This window comes from Henckelia pumila, chromosome 1, assembly GCF_033568475.1.
Source record: "Henckelia pumila isolate YLH828 chromosome 1, ASM3356847v2, whole genome shotgun sequence".
Lineage (NCBI taxonomy): Eukaryota > Viridiplantae > Streptophyta > Magnoliopsida > Lamiales > Gesneriaceae > Henckelia > Henckelia pumila.
In genome coordinates this window covers 45953809-45973477 of record NC_133120.1, presented here as the reverse complement: position 1 = coordinate 45973477, position 19669 = coordinate 45953809, and the positions used below count along the sequence as shown (strand labels likewise).

General features: G+C 43.5%; 3 protein-coding genes across 3 annotated transcripts; all 3 read left to right on the top strand.

The window, feature by feature from the left end:
- The first annotated feature begins 14248 nt into the window (after positions 1-14248).
- On the top strand, positions 14249-15616 carry LOC140861976 (uncharacterized). The gene is made up of 3 exons (XM_073264979.1): positions 14249-14405; positions 14973-15052; positions 15122-15616. Exons 1-3 carry the CDS (start codon positions 14249-14251, stop codon positions 15614-15616), a joined length of 732 nt encoding a protein of 243 aa, XP_073121080.1.
- Positions 15617-16614: 998 nt separating this feature from the next.
- On the top strand, positions 16615-17231 carry LOC140861969 (uncharacterized). The gene is made up of 2 exons (XM_073264971.1): positions 16615-17046; positions 17157-17231. Exons 1-2 carry the CDS (start codon positions 16615-16617, stop codon positions 17229-17231), a joined length of 507 nt encoding a protein of 168 aa, XP_073121072.1.
- Positions 17232-17679: 448 nt separating this feature from the next.
- Positions 17680-18312, top strand: LOC140861962 (uncharacterized). The gene has a single exon (XM_073264964.1). It carries the CDS (start codon positions 17680-17682, stop codon positions 18310-18312), a length of 633 nt encoding a protein of 210 aa, XP_073121065.1.
- Positions 18313-19669: the final 1357 nt, after the last annotated feature.

Sequence of the window (19669 nt, the reverse complement as noted above, 5' to 3'; positions counted from 1 at the left end):
CTCTACCGACTCTAGGTCCACGCCTATAGTCTGCTCTACACTACCAAATGATACTACTATCATTAAAGTGCTCTAAAAGCCTTAACTAAACTATTGCATACTCCTAAATATTTATAGGAAGCAAAAGCTATACCTTTGTCCGTCGTTAGCCCTTTGATGTCGATGCCTCCAGAACTTGGGCACAACTCCGCTACGACTACCAAACGCCTCGCCGACCTCCGGACCAAGCCTAAGAAGACTAGAACAGCTCCAAAAGGACTAGAAAGGAAAGGAGAACTCGGAATTGGCAAATGAAAGTGAAGTCTCGGCCTTCTATTTATAGACAACGATCGGAACTTCCAATCCTTGATCGGAACATCCGAACCTCGATCGGAACGTCCGATCCTGCCATCGGAGCTTCCGAAGATCCTGATCTGCCACGTGTCAAAATATCACTTGTTGACTCCGGATAAGGGTGATCGGAGCTTCCGGTCCTAATCGGAGCTTCCGATCTAGCCACACGTCATGAATGACGTAATATGATCGGAGCTTCCAATCCTGCATCGGAGCTTCCGATCCTGATCGGAGCTTCCGATCTCACCTTCGGAGCTTCCGAACTCTACCCAAGTAATTATGATTAATTCCTTAATTACTGATTTTGGTTACGGGCTACTACATTCTCCCCCACTTAAGATATTTCGTCCTCGAAATCAGATCTTATGTACCGAATGCAAAATACAAAAATCAGAAACATTCTTTATTCAAATCAAACGTTTACAGAGTTTGCAACTGAATACAACTTAAAAAATGAAATCAAAACAACTCAGGATGGTCTTTACGCATCCTGTCCTCAAGCTCCCAAGTAGCTTCCTCAGTGCCTCGGCGCTGCCACTGAACTAAAACCAAAGGAATGACTTTGTTCCGTAAGACCTTATCCTTATAATCCAGGATACGAAGAGGTTTCTCAACATAAGTCAAATCCTTGTCTACCTGAACCTCAGACCGCTGCAGAATATGAGATTCATCCGCCACATACCGTCGCAACAGAGATACGTGGAACACGTCGTTAATGCTGGATAGATGCGGTGGCAAAGCTAATCGATAAGCCAAATCGCCAATGCTCTCCAAGATCTCAAACGGACCGATAAATCTGGGAGACAACTTGCCCTTAAGGCCAAATCTGAGAATCTTGCGGAAAGGTGACACTCTCAGAAACACTTTCTTCCCGACCTCAAACTGCAAAGGCCTACGCTTGATATTAGCATAGCTGGCCTGACGATCCTGTGCAGTCTTAATCTGTTTCTTGATTTGATCAACAATATCTATCGCCTGTTGGATAAACTCCGGTCCCTCAGCCTGTCTCTCCCCCACTTCTTTCCAGAAGAGTGGAGTACGACAACGTCGCCCATACAACGCCTCAAAAGGTGCCATCCCAATACTAGTATGATAGCTGTTGTTGTAAGCGAACTCGATCAACGGCAAATGATCCTGCCAGGCTGAACCAAAATCCATGACGCATGCTCTAAGCATATCCTCTAGGGTACGGATAGTGCGCTCTGACTGACCATCAGTCTCCGGATGATAGGCTGTACTCAAACTGAGAGTAGTACCCATCGCACGCTGAACACTCCCCCAGAATCTAGAAGTAAACCTGGGGTCCCGATCACTGACAATGCTCACAGGCACTCCATGAAGTCGGACGATCTCCTGAATGTACATCCGTGCCATGCGATCCACAGAGTACTCTCGGCTGTAGGCAATGAAATGCGCTGACTTGGTGAGTCGGTCTACCATAACCCAAATAGCATCACAGTTCCTCGGGGATACCGGCAAATGGGTCACAAAGTCCATAGTGATAAACTCCCATTTCCATTCACGAATAGGGAGACTGTGAAGCAATCCTCCAGGTCGTCGGTGCTCTGCCTTGACCTGTTGACACACCAAACATCTCGAAACAAACTGATAAACACTGCGTTTCATTCCCTTCCACCAGAAACGAGTACGTAGATCCTTGTACATCTTGTTGCTCCCAGGATGAATACTCAACTTAGTGCGATGCGCCTGAGACAAAATCTCCTCTCGCAACTCTTCATCCTGCGGAATCACAAGCCTACCAGACAAACACAGAAAACCATCTGACTGATAATGAAATCCAGACGAGCTACCCTCGTTAGCTAGACGAGCTAAACGCTGGGTCTTCGAATCAGACATCTGAGCCTCTCGGATCCGCGAATACAAGGCTGGCTCAGATAATATCGCAAACATCTGGATACTCTGCATACCTTTCTTGTGCTTGAAGGTATAACCTGAAGTACAACAGTCACTGATCGCACTAGACTTCGAACAAGCCTGAAGTGCGGATAATCGCACCTTGCGACTCAAAGCATCAGCGGTGAGATTAGCAGCTCCTGGATGGTACTTAATCTCGCAATCATAGTCTTTAAGCAAATTCATCCAACGTCTCTGCCTCATGTTCAACTCCGCCTGAGTGAACAAATACTTGAGACTCTTATGGTCGGTGAAGATCTCAAATTTCTCGCCATACAGATAATGTCGCCAGATCTTCAAAGCGAACACAATGGCTGCTAACTCCAAATCATGGACTGGGTAGTTGTCCTCGTGAAGCTTCAGCTGTCTAGAAGCGTATGCGATCACATGCCCATTCTGAGTCAGGACACAACCTAACCCCTGAAGAGAAGCATCCGTGTAAACTACATACCCTCCAGATCCTGACGGTAATGCCAACACCGGTGCAGAAGTCAACCGCCGTCGAAGCTCACGGAAATTATCCTCACACTCGGAGGACCACTCAAAATCCACACCCTTGCGGGTAAGCTGCGTCAACGATCGAGCTAACTGAGAGAAGTTCAGAATGAAGCGACGATAATACCCTGCTAGACCCAGAAAACTACGGATCTCAGCAACTGTCGTCGGACGCGACCAATTAAGTACCGCTTCAATCTTGCTTGGATCAACAGAAATCCCTTCCCTGGATATGATGTGGCCAAGAAAGACCACTCTATCCATCCAGAACTCACACTTGCTCAGCTTGGCGTACAACTGCTCATCTCGAAGAGTCTGCAGTACCAACCGCAAGTGAGAAACATGCTCTTCCGTATTACGCGAATACACCAAGATGTCGTCAATGAAGACCACGACAAACTTGTCCAAATACTCCCTGAAGACACGGTTCATCAAATCCATGAATATAGCCGGTGCATTAGTCAAACCAAATGGCATCACTAGGAACTCGTAATGCCCATAGGGAGTACGGAATGCAGTCTTGGCTACGTCCTGATCACGGACTCTCAACTGATGATACCCAGACCTCAAGTCAATCTTGGAGTAAACTGACGTGCCCTGCAGCTGGTCAAACAAGTCATCAATACGAGGCAACGGATACTTGTTCTTCACAGTGACTCGATTCAGCTGCCGATAGTCAATGCACAGCCGCATCGACCCATCCTTCTTCTTCACGAAGAGAACAGGAGCTCCCCAAGGAGATACACTAGGACGAATGTACCCCTTGTCCAAAAGATCCTGTAGCTGATTCTTTAACTCACGCATCTCTGACGGAGCCAGACGATACGGTGCTCTAGAAATAGGCGAAGTACCCGGCATCAACTCTATGCCAAACTCGACTTTCCTAGCAGGAGGAAAACCCGGAATCTCATCAGGAAACACATCTGGAAATTCATCCACAACAGGAATGCTCTCTATCCCAATACTCTCAGCGGACAAATCAACTGCATAGATAAGGTAGCCTTCCCCGCCAGACTCTAGAGCTCGACAGGCTCTCAAAGCTGATAGCAAAGGCATCGGGGGTCGCGCTCCCTCACCATAGAAAAACCAGCTCTCACTCCCCTCCGGATGAAAGCGTACTAATCTTTGATAGCAGTCCACTGAAGCTCGATAGGTAGTCAACACATCTATTCCCAGAATGCAATCAAAGTCGTCCATCGCCAGGACCATGAGATTCGCTAACAGAATGTTCCCTTCGAACTCTAAAGGGCAACCCATAACTAGACGCTTAGCCAAAGAAGATTGGCCCGTCGGAGTAGAAACAGACATCACTACGTCTAGTGCAATGCATGGTAACTTATGCCTCTTAACAAAACGTGTAGAAATGAAGGAATGAGATGCACCAGTGTCAATAAGTACAAAAGCAGGTATACCATAAAACAGAAATGTACCTGCGATGACTTTCTCATTCTCCTCCACTGCCTGATCATGTCTCAGGGCAAACACCTGGCCGGAAGCTCGTGGCCTAAAATGAGAACTTCCAGCAGACTGTCCCTGCGACCTCTGCTGTACGGTAGCCTGAGAACCCGATCCTGAACCAGAACCAGAACCGCCTCCCCCAGACAGTGGACAATCTCTCCGGATATGACCAGTCTCTCCACAACGGAAACAAGCTCCAGAAGCTCTACGACACTTGTCGGATGGATGGTTCTTCCCACAGTGATCACACTTGTCCTTCTTATCGTAACGAACCACACCTCCAGAACCAGAGGAAGAAGAAGATCCAGACTTCTTGAAAGTTTGGGCACGGGGACCCAAAGAACTAGCAGGCCTCGACTGAGGAAAAGACCTGTTCCGCCGAATGCTGTCCTCCGCTTGGTGACAACGGCTCACCAAACCCTCGTAGGACATGTCGTCGCCAACCGCCACACGGTCATGGATCTCAGGGTTAAGGCCCTGAAGGAACAGATTATACTTCATCTCTGAGCTATCAGCAATCTCGGGGCAATAGGATAGCAGATCAAAGAACCTCTGCTGATACTCGTCGATAGACAAGGCTCCCTGTCGCAGACTCAGTAGCTCGCCTGCCTTCGACTGACGGAGTGCAGGAGGAAAATATCGCTTTTGGAAAGCTGTGCGGAACTCGGACCAGGTGGCCACTCCTCTCGCCACAACAAAAGGTGCAGAAGTAAACCTCCACCACCTGCGCGCACGCCCATCCAGAAGATAGCAAAGGGTCTCCACCTTCTGCTCCTCGGTGCATTGAAAAGTCTGAAAAGTCGTCTCCATGCGGTCTAACCAGTTCTTCGCATCCTCCGGAGACTCACCTCCAACTAAGGGCTTAGGACCCATAGCCAAGAATCGACGCACAGTGAAACGCTCGTCGTCATGGTGACGATGACGCCGTTCTCGACGAGGCTCCCGATCGGCATCACCCCAACGCCCACCAACACTGCCATGAGAACTCTGGTCGTCACGATTTGACATCTACAAAATACCTCAAGATGAGACTAAATCCCAAGAATTCTTTTGCATGCTCTGATACCATAAATGTAGTGACCCTTACCCGGATCACCTACTAAACAGAACTTAGGCATGCAATTAACTTAAATAAACAGATATCAGAATAAAACTGCGGAATCCATAACCAAAATATACAATCCCAAATAAAGGAATCTGTAATTTATCCAATAATATACAACCAAATCGAATAGCTGTATAAACCCAAACAACAGTAATAAAACCTAAGCAAAGCTCCAGCTGGCCAACCACTGACTAGCCCCTCCTGGATCCACCCTCCTCGTCCAATCGCAAACCTGCCCCATGGAATAGGGTGTCCAGAAAATACAGAGTACGAGACGTGAGCATAAAACGCTCAGTGCGAGAGTATGAGTATACATGCATGCAAAGTGAACTCCCTATAGACTCGAGGTCAAGGATCAGATAACAGAGACAGACCGGGCCCTGGTATGTAGCACGATGTGCCGTCGCTTCAGGAGGTGGCTCCCATACCGAGATAACCGTGGATACGCCGGACCCAAATCGATGGAAGTCCATCCACTAACAGGATAGGGTACAACCCTACTAACAGACATCTCGAAAGAGATACAGCAAGATGCAAATGAATGCAGCATAATATCATGGCATATAAATCATGCAGTCACATAATACATGCATACTCAGTCAGGATATCTCGAACAGTACTTTCGTACCTCAATACAGTGCAAGCTCTACCGACTCTAGGTCCACGCCTATAGTCTGCTCTACACTCCCAAATGATACTACTATCATTAAAGTGCTCTAAAAGCCTTAACTAAACTATTGCATACTCCTAAATATTTATAGGAAGCAAAAGCTATACCTTCGTCCGTCGTTAGCCCTTTGATGTCGATGCCTCCAGAACTTGGGCACAACTCCGCTACGACTACCAAACGCCTCGCCGACCTCCGGACCAAGCCTAAGAAGACTAGAACAGCTCCAAAAGGACTAGAAAGGAAAGGAGAACTCGGAATTGGCAAATGAAAGTGAAGTCTTGGCCTTCTATTTATAGACAACGATCGGAACTTCCGATCCTTGATCGGAACTTCCGATCCTTGATCGGAACATCCGAACCTCGATCGGAACGTCCGATCCTGCCATCGGAGCTTCCGAAGATCCTGATCTGCCACGTGTCAAAATATCACTTGTTGACTCCAGATAGGGGTGATCGGAGCTTCCGGTCCTAATCGGAGCTTCCGATCTAGCCACACGTCATGGATGACGTAATATGATCGGAGCTTCCGATCCTGCATCGGAGCTTCCGATCCTGATCGGAGCTTCCGATCTCACCTTCGGAGCTTCCGAACTCTACCCAAGTAATTATGATTAATTCCTTAATTACTGATTTTGGTTACGGGCTACTACAATGAGTATACAAGTGCTATGAATGCTAATGCAAGTGAAGGGTATAGAAAACCTATTATCGATAGAATACTGCTCAGTCAAAGGTTCCATGGTGTGTAGCATGTTGGGCCGTTGCATCAAAAGGTGGCTCCCATACCATAAATCGTGGACATATCCGGATCCAAAACCATGGTATCCATCCCCAAATACAATGGGGCTGAGCGACCCTTCAACTGGTTATATCAATAATACAGGCTCAACATGTAATGTATGCAACAATAATATCCGTGAAATAATATATATACACATATCAATAATGCCACATAAACACGCAAACATTGAACAAGCATACTCAACCAGAGTATCTCGGATAGTACATCCGTACCTCAAAGTAAGCAAACTAGAGATACAAGTCCTCTAGTCCAAGCCTATACGCAGACAATCATTGTATCACTATTTATTTTCTAAAAGCCTTAACTAGACTAATATATACTCACTTCGACTAATCTAAGTCTAGTACTATACCTGCATCGGTCGTCCTCCCACTAATGGCAATAGCCCAAAACTTAAGCACAACTCCGCTACAACTGTGCATTTGAAAATGGGGTTCTCGGACCCTATTTATAGACATAGATCAGATGGTCCGATTTCTGAGATCGGATCATCCGATCTCCCCCAAGCAACCCCCTCCAAACATGTGTCCCCTTATCAATAGCTGACTACTAACAAAGTTTGGATCATCCGATCCCCACCTTCGGATCGTCCGATCTCTTGGTCTAGTCAAATCAAAGCCCATACTCCTTATCTGAACGCGATCGGATCGTCCGATCCTACCTTTGGATCGTTCAATCTCTTCGGAGCTTCCGAACTCCCAATCTTGCTTCCAAAGTGTTCGGATGGTTCGATCTCTTGGCTTGTCCAGTTTGGATCGTCCATACTCCCTGAACAACAAAACCCTCCCAAGCCAGTTTGAATGTCCTGAATTCGATTTTAAGCTCCTTTAACCCATTAAAGAACTCCTAATCATGTTTTAGAAAATGTATTAGTTAAAATTAGTAGTCGGGCTACTACAATGACCAATTGCATGCGTTTGTTTTGTAGCATTTTCTCTTTCCTACCGGTGATCCTGAGAGGTCTTTCCACGTATGACAGATCTTGATCTAGCTGAACCTCAGTCGGGTGCAAGACATGCGACTTTTCAGCTACATACTGCTGCAAAAAGTAAACGTGGAATACATCGTGAATGCTAGAGAGATAGGGCGGTAAATCCAAACGGTAGGCTACATCCCCAACTTTCTCAAGAATCTCAAACGGTCCAATCAACCTCGGTGATAAAATACCATTAAGCCCAAATCTCATAACCTTTCAGAAAGGTGATACCTTTAGAAGAACATGCTCTCCAGGATGAGATTGTAAGTGTCTGCGCTACGTGTTGGCATAACTATCTTGTCGATCTTAAGCATCTTTGACTCTCTATCTGATCAATTCCACTTTGTCAAAGATTTTTTGGGCTAACTCCGGTCCCTCAACTTCACGTTCACCAATATCATCCCAAAAAAGAGGTGTAAGACAACGACGTCCATACAAGGCCTCAAAAGGTTCAATGCCAATATTGCGATGGTAACTGTTACTATAAGCAAACTCAATTAAGCGCAAATTATCTTGCGGTGCTGGTCCAAATCCTTCACAGAAGCCTTGATAATGTCCTCAAGAATTCAGATCGTCCTCTCTGACTGGCCGTCAGTCTTCGGGTGATAAGCAGTACTCAGACTCAAAGTAGTGCCCAAAACACGCTGGAAGCTACCCCAAAACCTGGAAGTAAATCTTGGATCTCGATCACTAACGATGATCAACGAAATTTCATGGAGTCTAACAATCTCTTGGATTTACAACCATGCCATACGATCAAATGTAAAATCCCGGTTATACAGAAGGAAGTGTGCAGACTTAGACAATCTATCTACTACAACCCAGATCACATCACTGTTCCTGGAAGACAATGGTAAGTGTGTGATAAAGTCCATAGTCACGTGCTCCAACTTTGACTCAAGAATATCTAAATTTTGAAGAAACCCTGTGGGTTGTCTGTACTCTGCCTTGACCTACTGACACACCAAGAATCACGACACAAATTGATAAACACTGCCCTTCAAACCCTTCTACCAAAATCTCGTGTGCAAATCCTTGTACATATTCATGCTGCCATGGTGCACAGAAAATTTGCTACGGTGAACTTGAGACAAGATACTGTCTCGAAAATATGATTAATCGAGAACTACTACTCGACCAGATAGACACAACAAACCATATGTCTGAAGATGAAAACCAAAAGTGCTATCACCCTGAGCCAACTAGGCTATCCTCTGAGTTTTCGAATCTGAAAGATGAGCTTCCCTGATCTTCGAGTACAAGGCTAGTTCTATAAGTACGGAATAGACTCGAATCCCCTCCTGTTCCTTCTTGTGACGGAAGGTAAAAACCAAGGAACAACACTCATGCACCATTCTAGAAATTGCACTGGCACGAAGGGAACTTACGTTCACTTTTCTAAGTGCATCAACTACTGAGTTAGAAGAACCTGTATGCTACTTGATCTCACAGTCGTAATTCTTCAACAGATCCATCCAATGACTCTACCTCATATTAAACTCTGCCTGAGTGAATTGATACTTTAAACTCTTGTGGTCTGAAAAGATCTCGAACCTCTCTCCGTACAAGTAATTCCGCCAAATCTTCAAGGCAAAGCCAATGGCTGCCAGCTCTAAATCATGCACGGGGTAATTATTTTCATGAGTCTTCAGTTGTCTAGAGGCATAGGTGATTACGTGCCCATTCTGAGTTAGAAAGCATCCCAAACACCGAAGAGATGCGTCATTGTAGACCAGAAAGCCACCAGATCCATTCGACAATTCTAAAACAGGGCTATCGTTAAACGACGTCGTAATTCGCAAAAACTATCCTCACACTAGGTGGATCAAATTAAGGGAGCATCTTTCTTTGTCAATTGGGTCAACAGTCTAGATATCTGTGAGAAATTCTTGATAAAGCAACGATAACAACCCTCCAGTCCTAAGAAACTATCTCTGAAAATCTCGAAGGTCTTGACCAATTCAGAATTGATTCCGTCTTACTGGGATCAACTGAAAATCCATTTGTAGAGATCACATGACAAAGGAAGACAACTCAGTCAATCCAGAACTTACACTTGCTGAGTTTGGCATACAAATGCTTCTCTCGACAAATCTGTAGATCTGTACGGAGATGGTAGACATGCTCGTCAATGCTGTGTGAGTAGATCAAGATGTCATAGATGAACACTACCACGAACTTATCCAAGTAATCTCGAAAAACCCTGTTCATCAAATTCATAAAGATAGCAGGAGCATTCGTCAGACCAAAATGTATCACTAAAAACTCATAGTGACCGTACCTCGTGTAGTGACCCAACCCAGAATCACTAATTAATCAGAGATTAAGCATGAAATTAAGTCTTAAATTGAAATTAATAAAAACCCAGTGAAAACTTACACCATAAATACAACATACACCGGCAGAACAACTGAGCTAAATAAAATATTATACGACCCCATCGAACAAAAGGTACTAAAAGTCCAATATAACAACATGAACAGAAATAGAATCACCACGCAACCATTGCAGCTCAATGACCACTGTCACCGGGTCCGTCCAAACTAAGTCCTACCCCATCGAATAGGGTGTCCAAGACAAAACACTTGGTTATGAGCATAAAAATCTTGGTACAGAAACACGAATATACATATACCATGCATGCACATGCAATATGAAGGTTGCTGAAAAACCTATCCAGAAGACTGCTCAGTCCAAGCGCCATGGTATGTAGCACGCTGGGCCGGTAGATCCGAACTGTGTCAGCAGTAGTGTGTTGTCCAATCAGAGACACGCGTTTAGTAGGGGGACTTTGGAAGGACGATCGGTAATTCCAAAGTGCATTTGAAAGCTCCGAAATAGGGATCAGACGTTTCGATCGTGGTGTATAAATAGGGGCCGAGAGCTCATTCTTCATTGCTCATTTCCCTTTCTTCCCTCTCATTTTCGGCTTGTTTCCAGTGGGTTTTTGGCATTGTTTTAGAGGCTAGTCTATAGGGAGGCGCTATCGGGATCGTAGCAAAGTTTTGCCTAGGTTTTGAGGCCATCGTCATCAAAGGGATGACTACGGACGCAGGTATATCACTAAACTTTGATTAGCTCTAATGAGTTGCTATTAGTATTGTAGCACCTAAAATTCAATCTACTAAATCGCATGAATTAAATTACATAAATATTATGATTATTATTCTTAAGTTTAACTGATACAAAATTCTTTATCTGAATTATTTGTTAATAAAATATTAATTATTTATTCACATGATTTTTGTTGTTCAACTTAATTATTTTAAATATTTTAAAGGCTTAAGCTTGCTTAATTAAATGATTTTAATTATTTAGTTTATTCATTTAAATGATCTTAACTGCTCCGTTTATTTATTTAAATAAATTGAGTTTATTGGATAATTATTTAAATAATTTTAACTATTAAGATTATTTATTGAAATATTTTTGTATTGTCCAACTTATTTATTTTAAATAACTCAAGTTTAGCGATTAGTTATTTTAAATCATTTTAAATACATAGATTATTTATTTAAATGCTTTCAATTGTCCAAGTTGTTTTAAAATTTTTTATTTCGCTTGTGTATTTATTTAGATGACTTTTAAACAATCATTTAGTTTATTGAAACTATTTTAACCGCTCTACTTATTATTCAAATATTTTATTTATTATTGTGACATCAAAATATTTAATGCATTGATTTTAATTTCTAAGTTAGTGTTTAAATTCATTCAATGATTATTTTTTTTGTGACGCCAAAGTTCCATAATTTAAGTTACATATCTAAATTAATTTTGATATTTAAATTTCTAAAATTTATGGTGATTTAAATGCTTTAAATTTTCTAAGGATTTAATTGTTCAAATATTTAATTTATTTACTTGAGATACTTGAAATTAGCGATCTTCGGTTCGGGCACGTGGTAAAGGTGGACACGGCGGGAATACCTCATATTCTAAATTTTGATGACCTAAAATTCTTGAGAGTTGAAGAAAATAAAAAGAAAATTTTATTTTAAATTTTCGGGTAAAGAAAATCGTGTAAGCACATTCTTGCGCGATATTTCTTAAAATTAGCCTTTTTGGATCCGAACTAGTGAAATTCAATTATTAATATTTAAATTATAGATTTTTGACTTAGAAAATTAAAAATAAAAATGAGTGACCTAAAGTTGTAATATTCAAAATAGCACTTTTATAAGTGTAATAGCACTTTTGTGCATATCCTACACTCACACGCTAACACCTATACATACACCACACTTAATTGTATTACACATGACACAAAATAACCCTAACCTCCTGACCAAAAGAGCCGCCTCTCTTTCCTTTCTCCCCCATCTTCTCACGCCTCTTCTCCCCTTAGCCACCTACAACCTCACGCCTTCCTCCATTCCCCTTCCCATCACCTCGGCCGCCCATCCAACCACTGATACACCACTTTGCCGCCCCGAAGACCACCTTGGGAAGGTGAAAATTTGCTGGTCGTGGTTAGGGAGTGCCAAGACGTCCCCTTATTTCTTGTTCTTTAAGTTGAGGCAAGAAATTCCTTCATATTTTTAAAACCCAAGCATAGATTATATGTTTTCTTGGCCCCAGTAGTGACCCGTACCCAAATTGAGTGATTAAGCGTTAATCACTAAGTCATTATCAAGTAAACGGGATTAAGAAAGCTTCAGATGAGTCTACGAACTACAGAAACAAACTCAGAACGATCAGAAATGGCCCGGAGGGTTGAGTAGAATGGAAGCAACGTTTGAGAACGGACGCAACATTCTGTTCAATTGATGTCATCTGTGACGTCAGCAAGATGACATCATTGATTTTTGCACGTGATGGGACAATCGGACGCAACGATCGCGGAACGGATGCAACATTCGAGAACAGACGCAACATTCCCCGAACGGACGTTCCGTTCTTTGTTTATAAATAGAGGATCCGAGATTCATTTCTAGGTGCACCAAGCTCCTCTCTTCTCTCGATTCCTTAGCCTTATAACTTAGATCTAGGGAATTCTATGAGTCCTTTTGGGAATCCGAAAGTGGCATAGCGATCCCGGTATCGTAGCTGAGCTGTGGCCTAGTTTTGAGGCAAGCGACAGCAAAGGGCTGACGACGGACGCAGGTATAGCTTTGGCTTTCTAAAAATATTTAGGAGTACAGAATAGTTTAATTAAGGCTTTTAGAGCTTATTTCAATAATGCATGGGTATTTGCATTGTAGACGCCATATTGTGGACTTGTAGGCATGGGATCTAGACCAGTGGTGCTAGGATTTGCCTGCAGTGTTAGAGGTATGTTAGTACTGACCAAGATAGCCGACATGATATATATGCTTATATGTTGCATGAGTATGTGCTATGTGTTTTACCATGTTTTACGGCTTTAGCACATGCTTGTTTTTACGGTAGACTGCATTTGGTATGATGTGAGTTATGACAGTTTCCATCGGTGAGGGGTTACTCCTTATGGATTCGTGTCGGGAGAGGGGACTCTCAGCCCCTGGCTTTGCTATCACTAAGAGCGGCAACGACGATGGGTTTTGATGCTATAGTTGATAGGAAAATATACGAGTACCCTGTGGAGTCGCTCTCTTACCACGGTACTATATATTCATGGCGACCTGAGTAGACTGTTTTAACCAGTATTTTAAAAGTCATTGTTTACTGCATATTAGTTTATATATCATTGCTTTTGTATTGAGCGTTGTCGCTCACTCCCCTGTGTTTGGTATTTTGGATACCTTGTGGCAGGGCAGGTTTGAGGCTGGACGGTCCACGTGACTCGCAGCAGGGTTGAGTTCATTACCTATTGCAGTGAGAGTTTAGCGGTAGGGTTTGTGACCCTAAGACTTTTGATTTGGTTGTATAAGAGTATTTATACACTTTTGTTATCGTCAGTTGTATTCTGCCGATTGGATTTGTTGTACTTTAAATTATCCGCTTTTTACACCTTAAGTATTTATTGTATGCGCTAATTAGCTCTGATTAGGTAGTGGATCCGGGTTGGGTCACTACATTTATTAGTATCATAGCGCATTGAAACTGGAAATTAGCAAAGCGGATTAATACATTATATGCTATTAATTGACAGATGGCAGATTACGATGAGAGCCACGATAGTGGAGATGATGTTCATTGGGACGGAGGAGACAGTCGTCGACATCGCCTTGGGCACCGTGAGGATCGAAGGAGAGTCAGCATGCATAGATTTATGCAAGTGAGCCCTAAGCCATTAGCAGGAGGCAAGACCCCAGAGTCTGTTGAGGACTGGCTAGAGATGATGGAGCATTGCGTCAGGGAGTTCCTTTTCACAGATGCGGAAAAGAAGGAGACTCTTGGTTTCTTGCTAGAGGGACGAGCGAGGAAGTGGTGGAGATCTACTTCCGCACCTTTTATAGCAGCGAGAGGAGCAGCTACTTGGGCTGAGTTTCTTATCGCTTTCCAGAGATTGTATTTTCCTCCAGCCCTTCGTCAAGAGAAAGCTAGTGAGTTGCTTGGACTGCGATAGGGGACGATGTCTATCGAGGAGTATCAGCAGAAGTTCTTTGATCTTTTACCTTATTTCTCGCATATAACTGAGAATTATTTGGCCAAGTATGATCATTTCCTTCAGGGTCTGAACCCTGAGATTCATCAGATGGTAGCTTTCAGGAGTGACATGACCTATGAGGGTTTGTTGGACCGTAGTCACCAGGCAGAGGACAGTCTTCGGAGGAACCGGTCTATGATTCCTTCCTTTTCATCTAGACCGACTAGTTCTTTGGGTCCGAGATCCTAGTCTTTCAAGAAACAAAGTGGTACTTATTCTTCTTCTTTCGGATCTGGCAGAGTGCAGCGTTTCGGTAGCCAGAGGATGAGCCGGTGTCGTCAGTGCAAGGAGAGACATCCTGCAGGACCATTCCCTATTTCAGCCAGCGCATGTTTCCAGTGTGGTCTGGAGGGACACATGAAGAGGGACTGCCCAATGTTGATCGGAGCGGATAGTGGTTCCAGAGGTTCTCAAGCGTCAGTACAGGAGCCGCAACAGTAGTATCAACAATAGCCTTCTCATCAGCAGCGCCAGCAGTCGCATCCATCACCGCGACAAACTTTTTCTCGAGGTCATTCTTCCTTACGGCAACGTGTTCAGGGGCAGGTATTTGCACTGAACCAGGAGCAGGAGGAGGCAGACAGTGACCATATTATTTCAGGTACCTGTAGTTTATGTGGTTTTCCTGCGTATGTTTTGATTGATACAGGTGCGTCACACTTATTCATCTCAGCACGTTTTTCTAAGAGATATAGATTGTCGTTTGTTCCTTTAGACGTGTTGTTAGTGGTTTCTACTCCGATGGGTAGCGAGGTTTTAGCTAAGCGTCTAGTGGTTGGTTGCACTTTGGATTTTTAGGGGCATCAGCTTAGTGCTAACATGATGGTTATAGCCATAGATGATTACGACCGTATTATTGGGATTGATCTCCTGACTACCTACAGAGCCATAGTTGATTGCTATCAGAGGTTTGTTCAGTTTCGTCCTGAGGATGGGGAGGCATGGTATTTCTATGGTGAGGGAGCACGACCTCCAACGCCAGTGATTTATGCTCTGAAAGCCCGACATACTTTAGAGTCTGGCGGGGAAGGCTACCTTATCTACGTCATCAATGCATCCTTGGAGGTACCAGACATCCAGAAGACACTCGTAGTTCGTGAATTTCTTGATGTGTTTCCGGAGGAGATTCCAGGCTTACCACAAGTGAGGGAGATCGAGTTTGACATTGAGTTAATGCCAGTTACAGCACCGATTTCTAGAGCTCCGTATCGATTAGCACCCACTGAGATGAGAGAGCTTCAGAAGCAACTTCAAGATCTTCTTGATAAGGGCTACATTCGGCCGAGTGTTTAGCCATGGGAAGCCCCAGTCCTTTTTGCATAGACTATCGACAGCTTAACCAAGCGACAGTGAAGAATAAGTATCCTCTTCCGGGGACAGATGATCTGTTTGATCAGTTACAGGGTACTTATGTTTACTCGAAGATTGATCTGCGGTTGGGATATCATCAATTGAGGGTTAGAGAGGAGTATATCTCTAAGACAACATTTCGTACGCGGTATGGTCACTACGATTTATTAGTAATGCCATTTGGTTTGATGAATGCTCCAGCAGTCTTCATGGATTTGATGAACAGAGTATGTCGTGACTTCCTGGATAAGTTTGTGGTGGTGTTCATTGACGATATCCTTGTGTATTCTTGCAGTGTTGACGAGCATGTTTTTCATATCCGCACAGTATTGCAGATACTGAGAGAGAGGCAGTTGTATGCTAAGCTGAGACTGTGTTGTTTTCTGGATTGACTGTGTTGTTTTCCTCGGTCATGTGATTTCACAAGACGGTGTTTCCGTTGATCCTGGTAAGATGGAAGCCATTTTGAATTGGCCGCATCCGACGACAGTTTCAGAGATTCGTAGTTTTTTTGGGATGGTAGGCTACTACCGAAGATTTGTGGAGAACTTTTCTCAGATCGCTAAGACTTTGACGCAGCTGACTAGGAAGGATGTTCCTTTATTTTGGACGTCAGAGTGCGAGGAGAGTTTTCACGAGTTGCGACGCCGTCTGACTAAAGCCCCAGTGTTGGCTCTACCATCTGGATCAGGTGGCTTTGTAGTTCACACTGATGCTTCTCTCCAGGGTTTGGGATGTGTGTTATCGCAGAGAGGTCATGTGATTGCCTATGCCTCTAGGCAATTGAAGACTCATGAGGAGAACTACCCCGTACACAATTGGAGCTTGCGGCCATTGTCTTTTCTCTTAAGATATGGCGTCATTATTTGTATGGTGAGAGGTTCGAGATCTTCACTGACCATAAGAGTTTGAAGTATTTGTTCACTCAGGCTGAGTGGAACATGAGGCAGCGTCGTTGGATGGATTTGGTGAAGGACAACGATTGTGAGATCAAGTACCATCCAGGTTATTCTAATCCAGTTGCGGATGCTCTTAGCCGCAAAGTGTATGTAAGTTCGCTTCGTACCAACTCAGTTGCGCGAGTGGTAGAGGAGTATTATTCCTTGGGTTTCACTTTTCGACACAAGAAGGAACAACAGGGAATTCGCGTTTCATCTATACTTGCCGAACCAGCGCTGTATACTCGTATACATGAGTCGCAGACCATTGATACGAAGACGCAAAAGCTAGCCCGATTGGCTCAAGATGAGAATACTTCTGGTTTTCATTTGCAGAATAATGGTGTATTGTGTCTCTCTGAATGCGTGGTAGTTCCTGATGATTCCACATTACGAGAGAAGATTCTGTCACAGGCTCACTGTAGTAGATTTTTTGTACATCCAGGCAGTATGAAAATGTACAAGGATCTACGTACTAGGTTCTTGTGGAAAGGAATGAAGTGCATTGTTTATTAGTTTGTGTCACGATGCCTGTGTGTCAGCAGGTTAAGGCAGAATTTCGACGATCCAGTGGATTGCTCCAGAGTTTAGAGATTCATGAGTGGAAGTGGGACATGTGACGATGGATTTTTTCACCCACTTGCCGATTTCTTCTAGGAATTGTGATGCTATTTGGATTGTTGTTGATCGATTGTCAAAGTCCGCGCATTTCTTGCCTTACAATCGGGACTTTACTTTCGACAGAATGACACGTCTATATGTGCAAGAGGTTGTTCGTCTGCACGGGATTCCGTTGAGTATTGTCAGCGATAGAGATCCGAGGTTTACCTCTAGGTTTTGGGGTAGCTTACAGCGAGCTCTTGGCACTACTCTGAGTTTGAGTACAGCTTACCACCCGGAGACCGATGGGCAGAGTGAGAGGACTGTTCGTACTCTAGAGGACATGATTCGAGCGACAGTGATGGATTTTGGACCAGCGTGGAATGACCATTTGGCGTTGGTGGAGTTTGCTTATAACAAAAGTTACCGCAACATCATTGGCATGACACCATTCGAGGCTTTATACGGATGCCGTTGTGTACGCCTTTGTTTTGGGATGAATTTGGCGAATGTCAAGTCGAAGGTCCACAGATGATTCAGCAGATGACCTATGCAGTGGAGATGATCCATAAGAGGATTAAGGCAGCCCAGGATCGACAGGCTAGCTATGCTAACACTCACCACAGACCGCAACATTTTGAGGTAGGAGAGCATGTGTTCCTGCGAGTGTCACCTTTTTGGAAGGTGATGAGATTTGGACTCAAAGTCAAGTTGTCACTGATATTTATTGGTCCTTTCAAGATTCTCAAAAAGGTTGAAGACGTGGCTTACCGTCTAGCTTTGCCACCATATATTTTCAGTATCCACGATGTGTTTCAAGTGTCCTTGTTGAGGGAGTACATGGCGGATAAGTCGCATATCTTGCATCCAATTGAGGTGAGATTAAATCAGGATTTGTTCTATGTGAAGAGACCCTTCAGGATTCTTGACAGGAAGGACAAGGTGCTTCTCAACAAGCGCATACCTCTAGTGATGGTGCTGTGGCAGCGTAGAGGAACTGAAGAAGCAACTTGGGAGCTGGAGAGCCGGATGCGAGCTGAGGATCTAGAGTTGTTTTTATGTTTTTCACTTTTCTTTGCAAGAAAGATTTGTAATTTGTAATGTTCAGTTGTAATAAAGAATATTTGCTTGATTTTTCCGTGTTTTCTTCTAGACTTAAATTTTGAGAACGAAATTTCTTAAGTAGGGGAGAATGTAGTGAATCGTATCCAAATTGAGTGATTAAGTGTTAATCACTAAGTCATTATCAATTAAATGGAATTAAGTAAGCTTCAGATGAGTCTACAAACTACAGAAACGAACTTAGAATGACCAGAAATGTGCCGGAGGGTTGGGTAGAACAGAAGCAACGTTTGAGAACGGACGCAACGTTCTGGTCAACTGGTGTCATCCGTGATGTCAGCAAGATGATGTCATTGCTTACGCACGTCATGGGACAATCGGACACAACAATTGCGAAACGGACGCAACGTTCCCCGAACGGACGTTCCGTTCTCTGTCTATAAATAGAGGAGCCAAGATTCATTTTTAGGTGCACCAAAATCCTCTCTTCTCTCGATTCCTTAGCCTTATAAATTATATCTAGGGAATTCTAGGCGTCCTTTTGGGAATCCGGAAGTGGCATAGCGATCCCGGCGTCGCTGTGGTCTATTTTTGAGACAAGCGACAGCAAAGGGCTGACGATGGACACAAGTATAGCTTTGGCTTCCTAAAAATATTTAGGAGTATAGAATAGCTTAATTAAGGCTGTTAGAGCTTATTTAATAATGCATGAGTATTTGCATTGTAGATGCCATAGTGTGGACTTGTAGGCATGGGATCTAGACCAGTGGTGCTAGGATTTTCCTGCAGTGTTAGAGGTACGTTAGTACTGACCGAGATAGACAGCATGATATATATGCATATATGTTGCATGATTATGTGCTATGTGCTATGAGTTGACTTCAAAACCACTTCTATGCTAGTTCCGAAGTTTAAATTTTATGAATGCATGGAAAAATGAAAAGTTAAATGTGAAAAGTTGAAAGATGAAAAGTTAAATGTAAAAAAAAGGTTATACTAAATGAAAAGATAATGAATGAGGTGAATTGGTTGTGACATAGACGTGCAAAGATGGGTCGGGAGATGCCCTGGCAAAATTTAGACATGTAGTACGGTGTTTAACGGGAGACATCCCGGCATCCCTACCAAATTCATACGTGTAGTACGGTGTTTAACGGGAGAAATCTCGACATCCCTACCAAATTAAGAGGGGCAATGTGGTGTTTAACGGGAGAAATCTCGGCTTCCTTGCCGGCATAGTACTGTAGCCATTGATCGATCAAAACCATAGTAACAATCGAGGATCTAAATTCAAAGGAATGTTAAAGGTAAAGTTTAAGAAAGTTAAAGTTAAAGTGTGAGTAAAGTTCATAATTGTCATGTTTAAATTGCATATTACAATGATTCTACTTCGGAC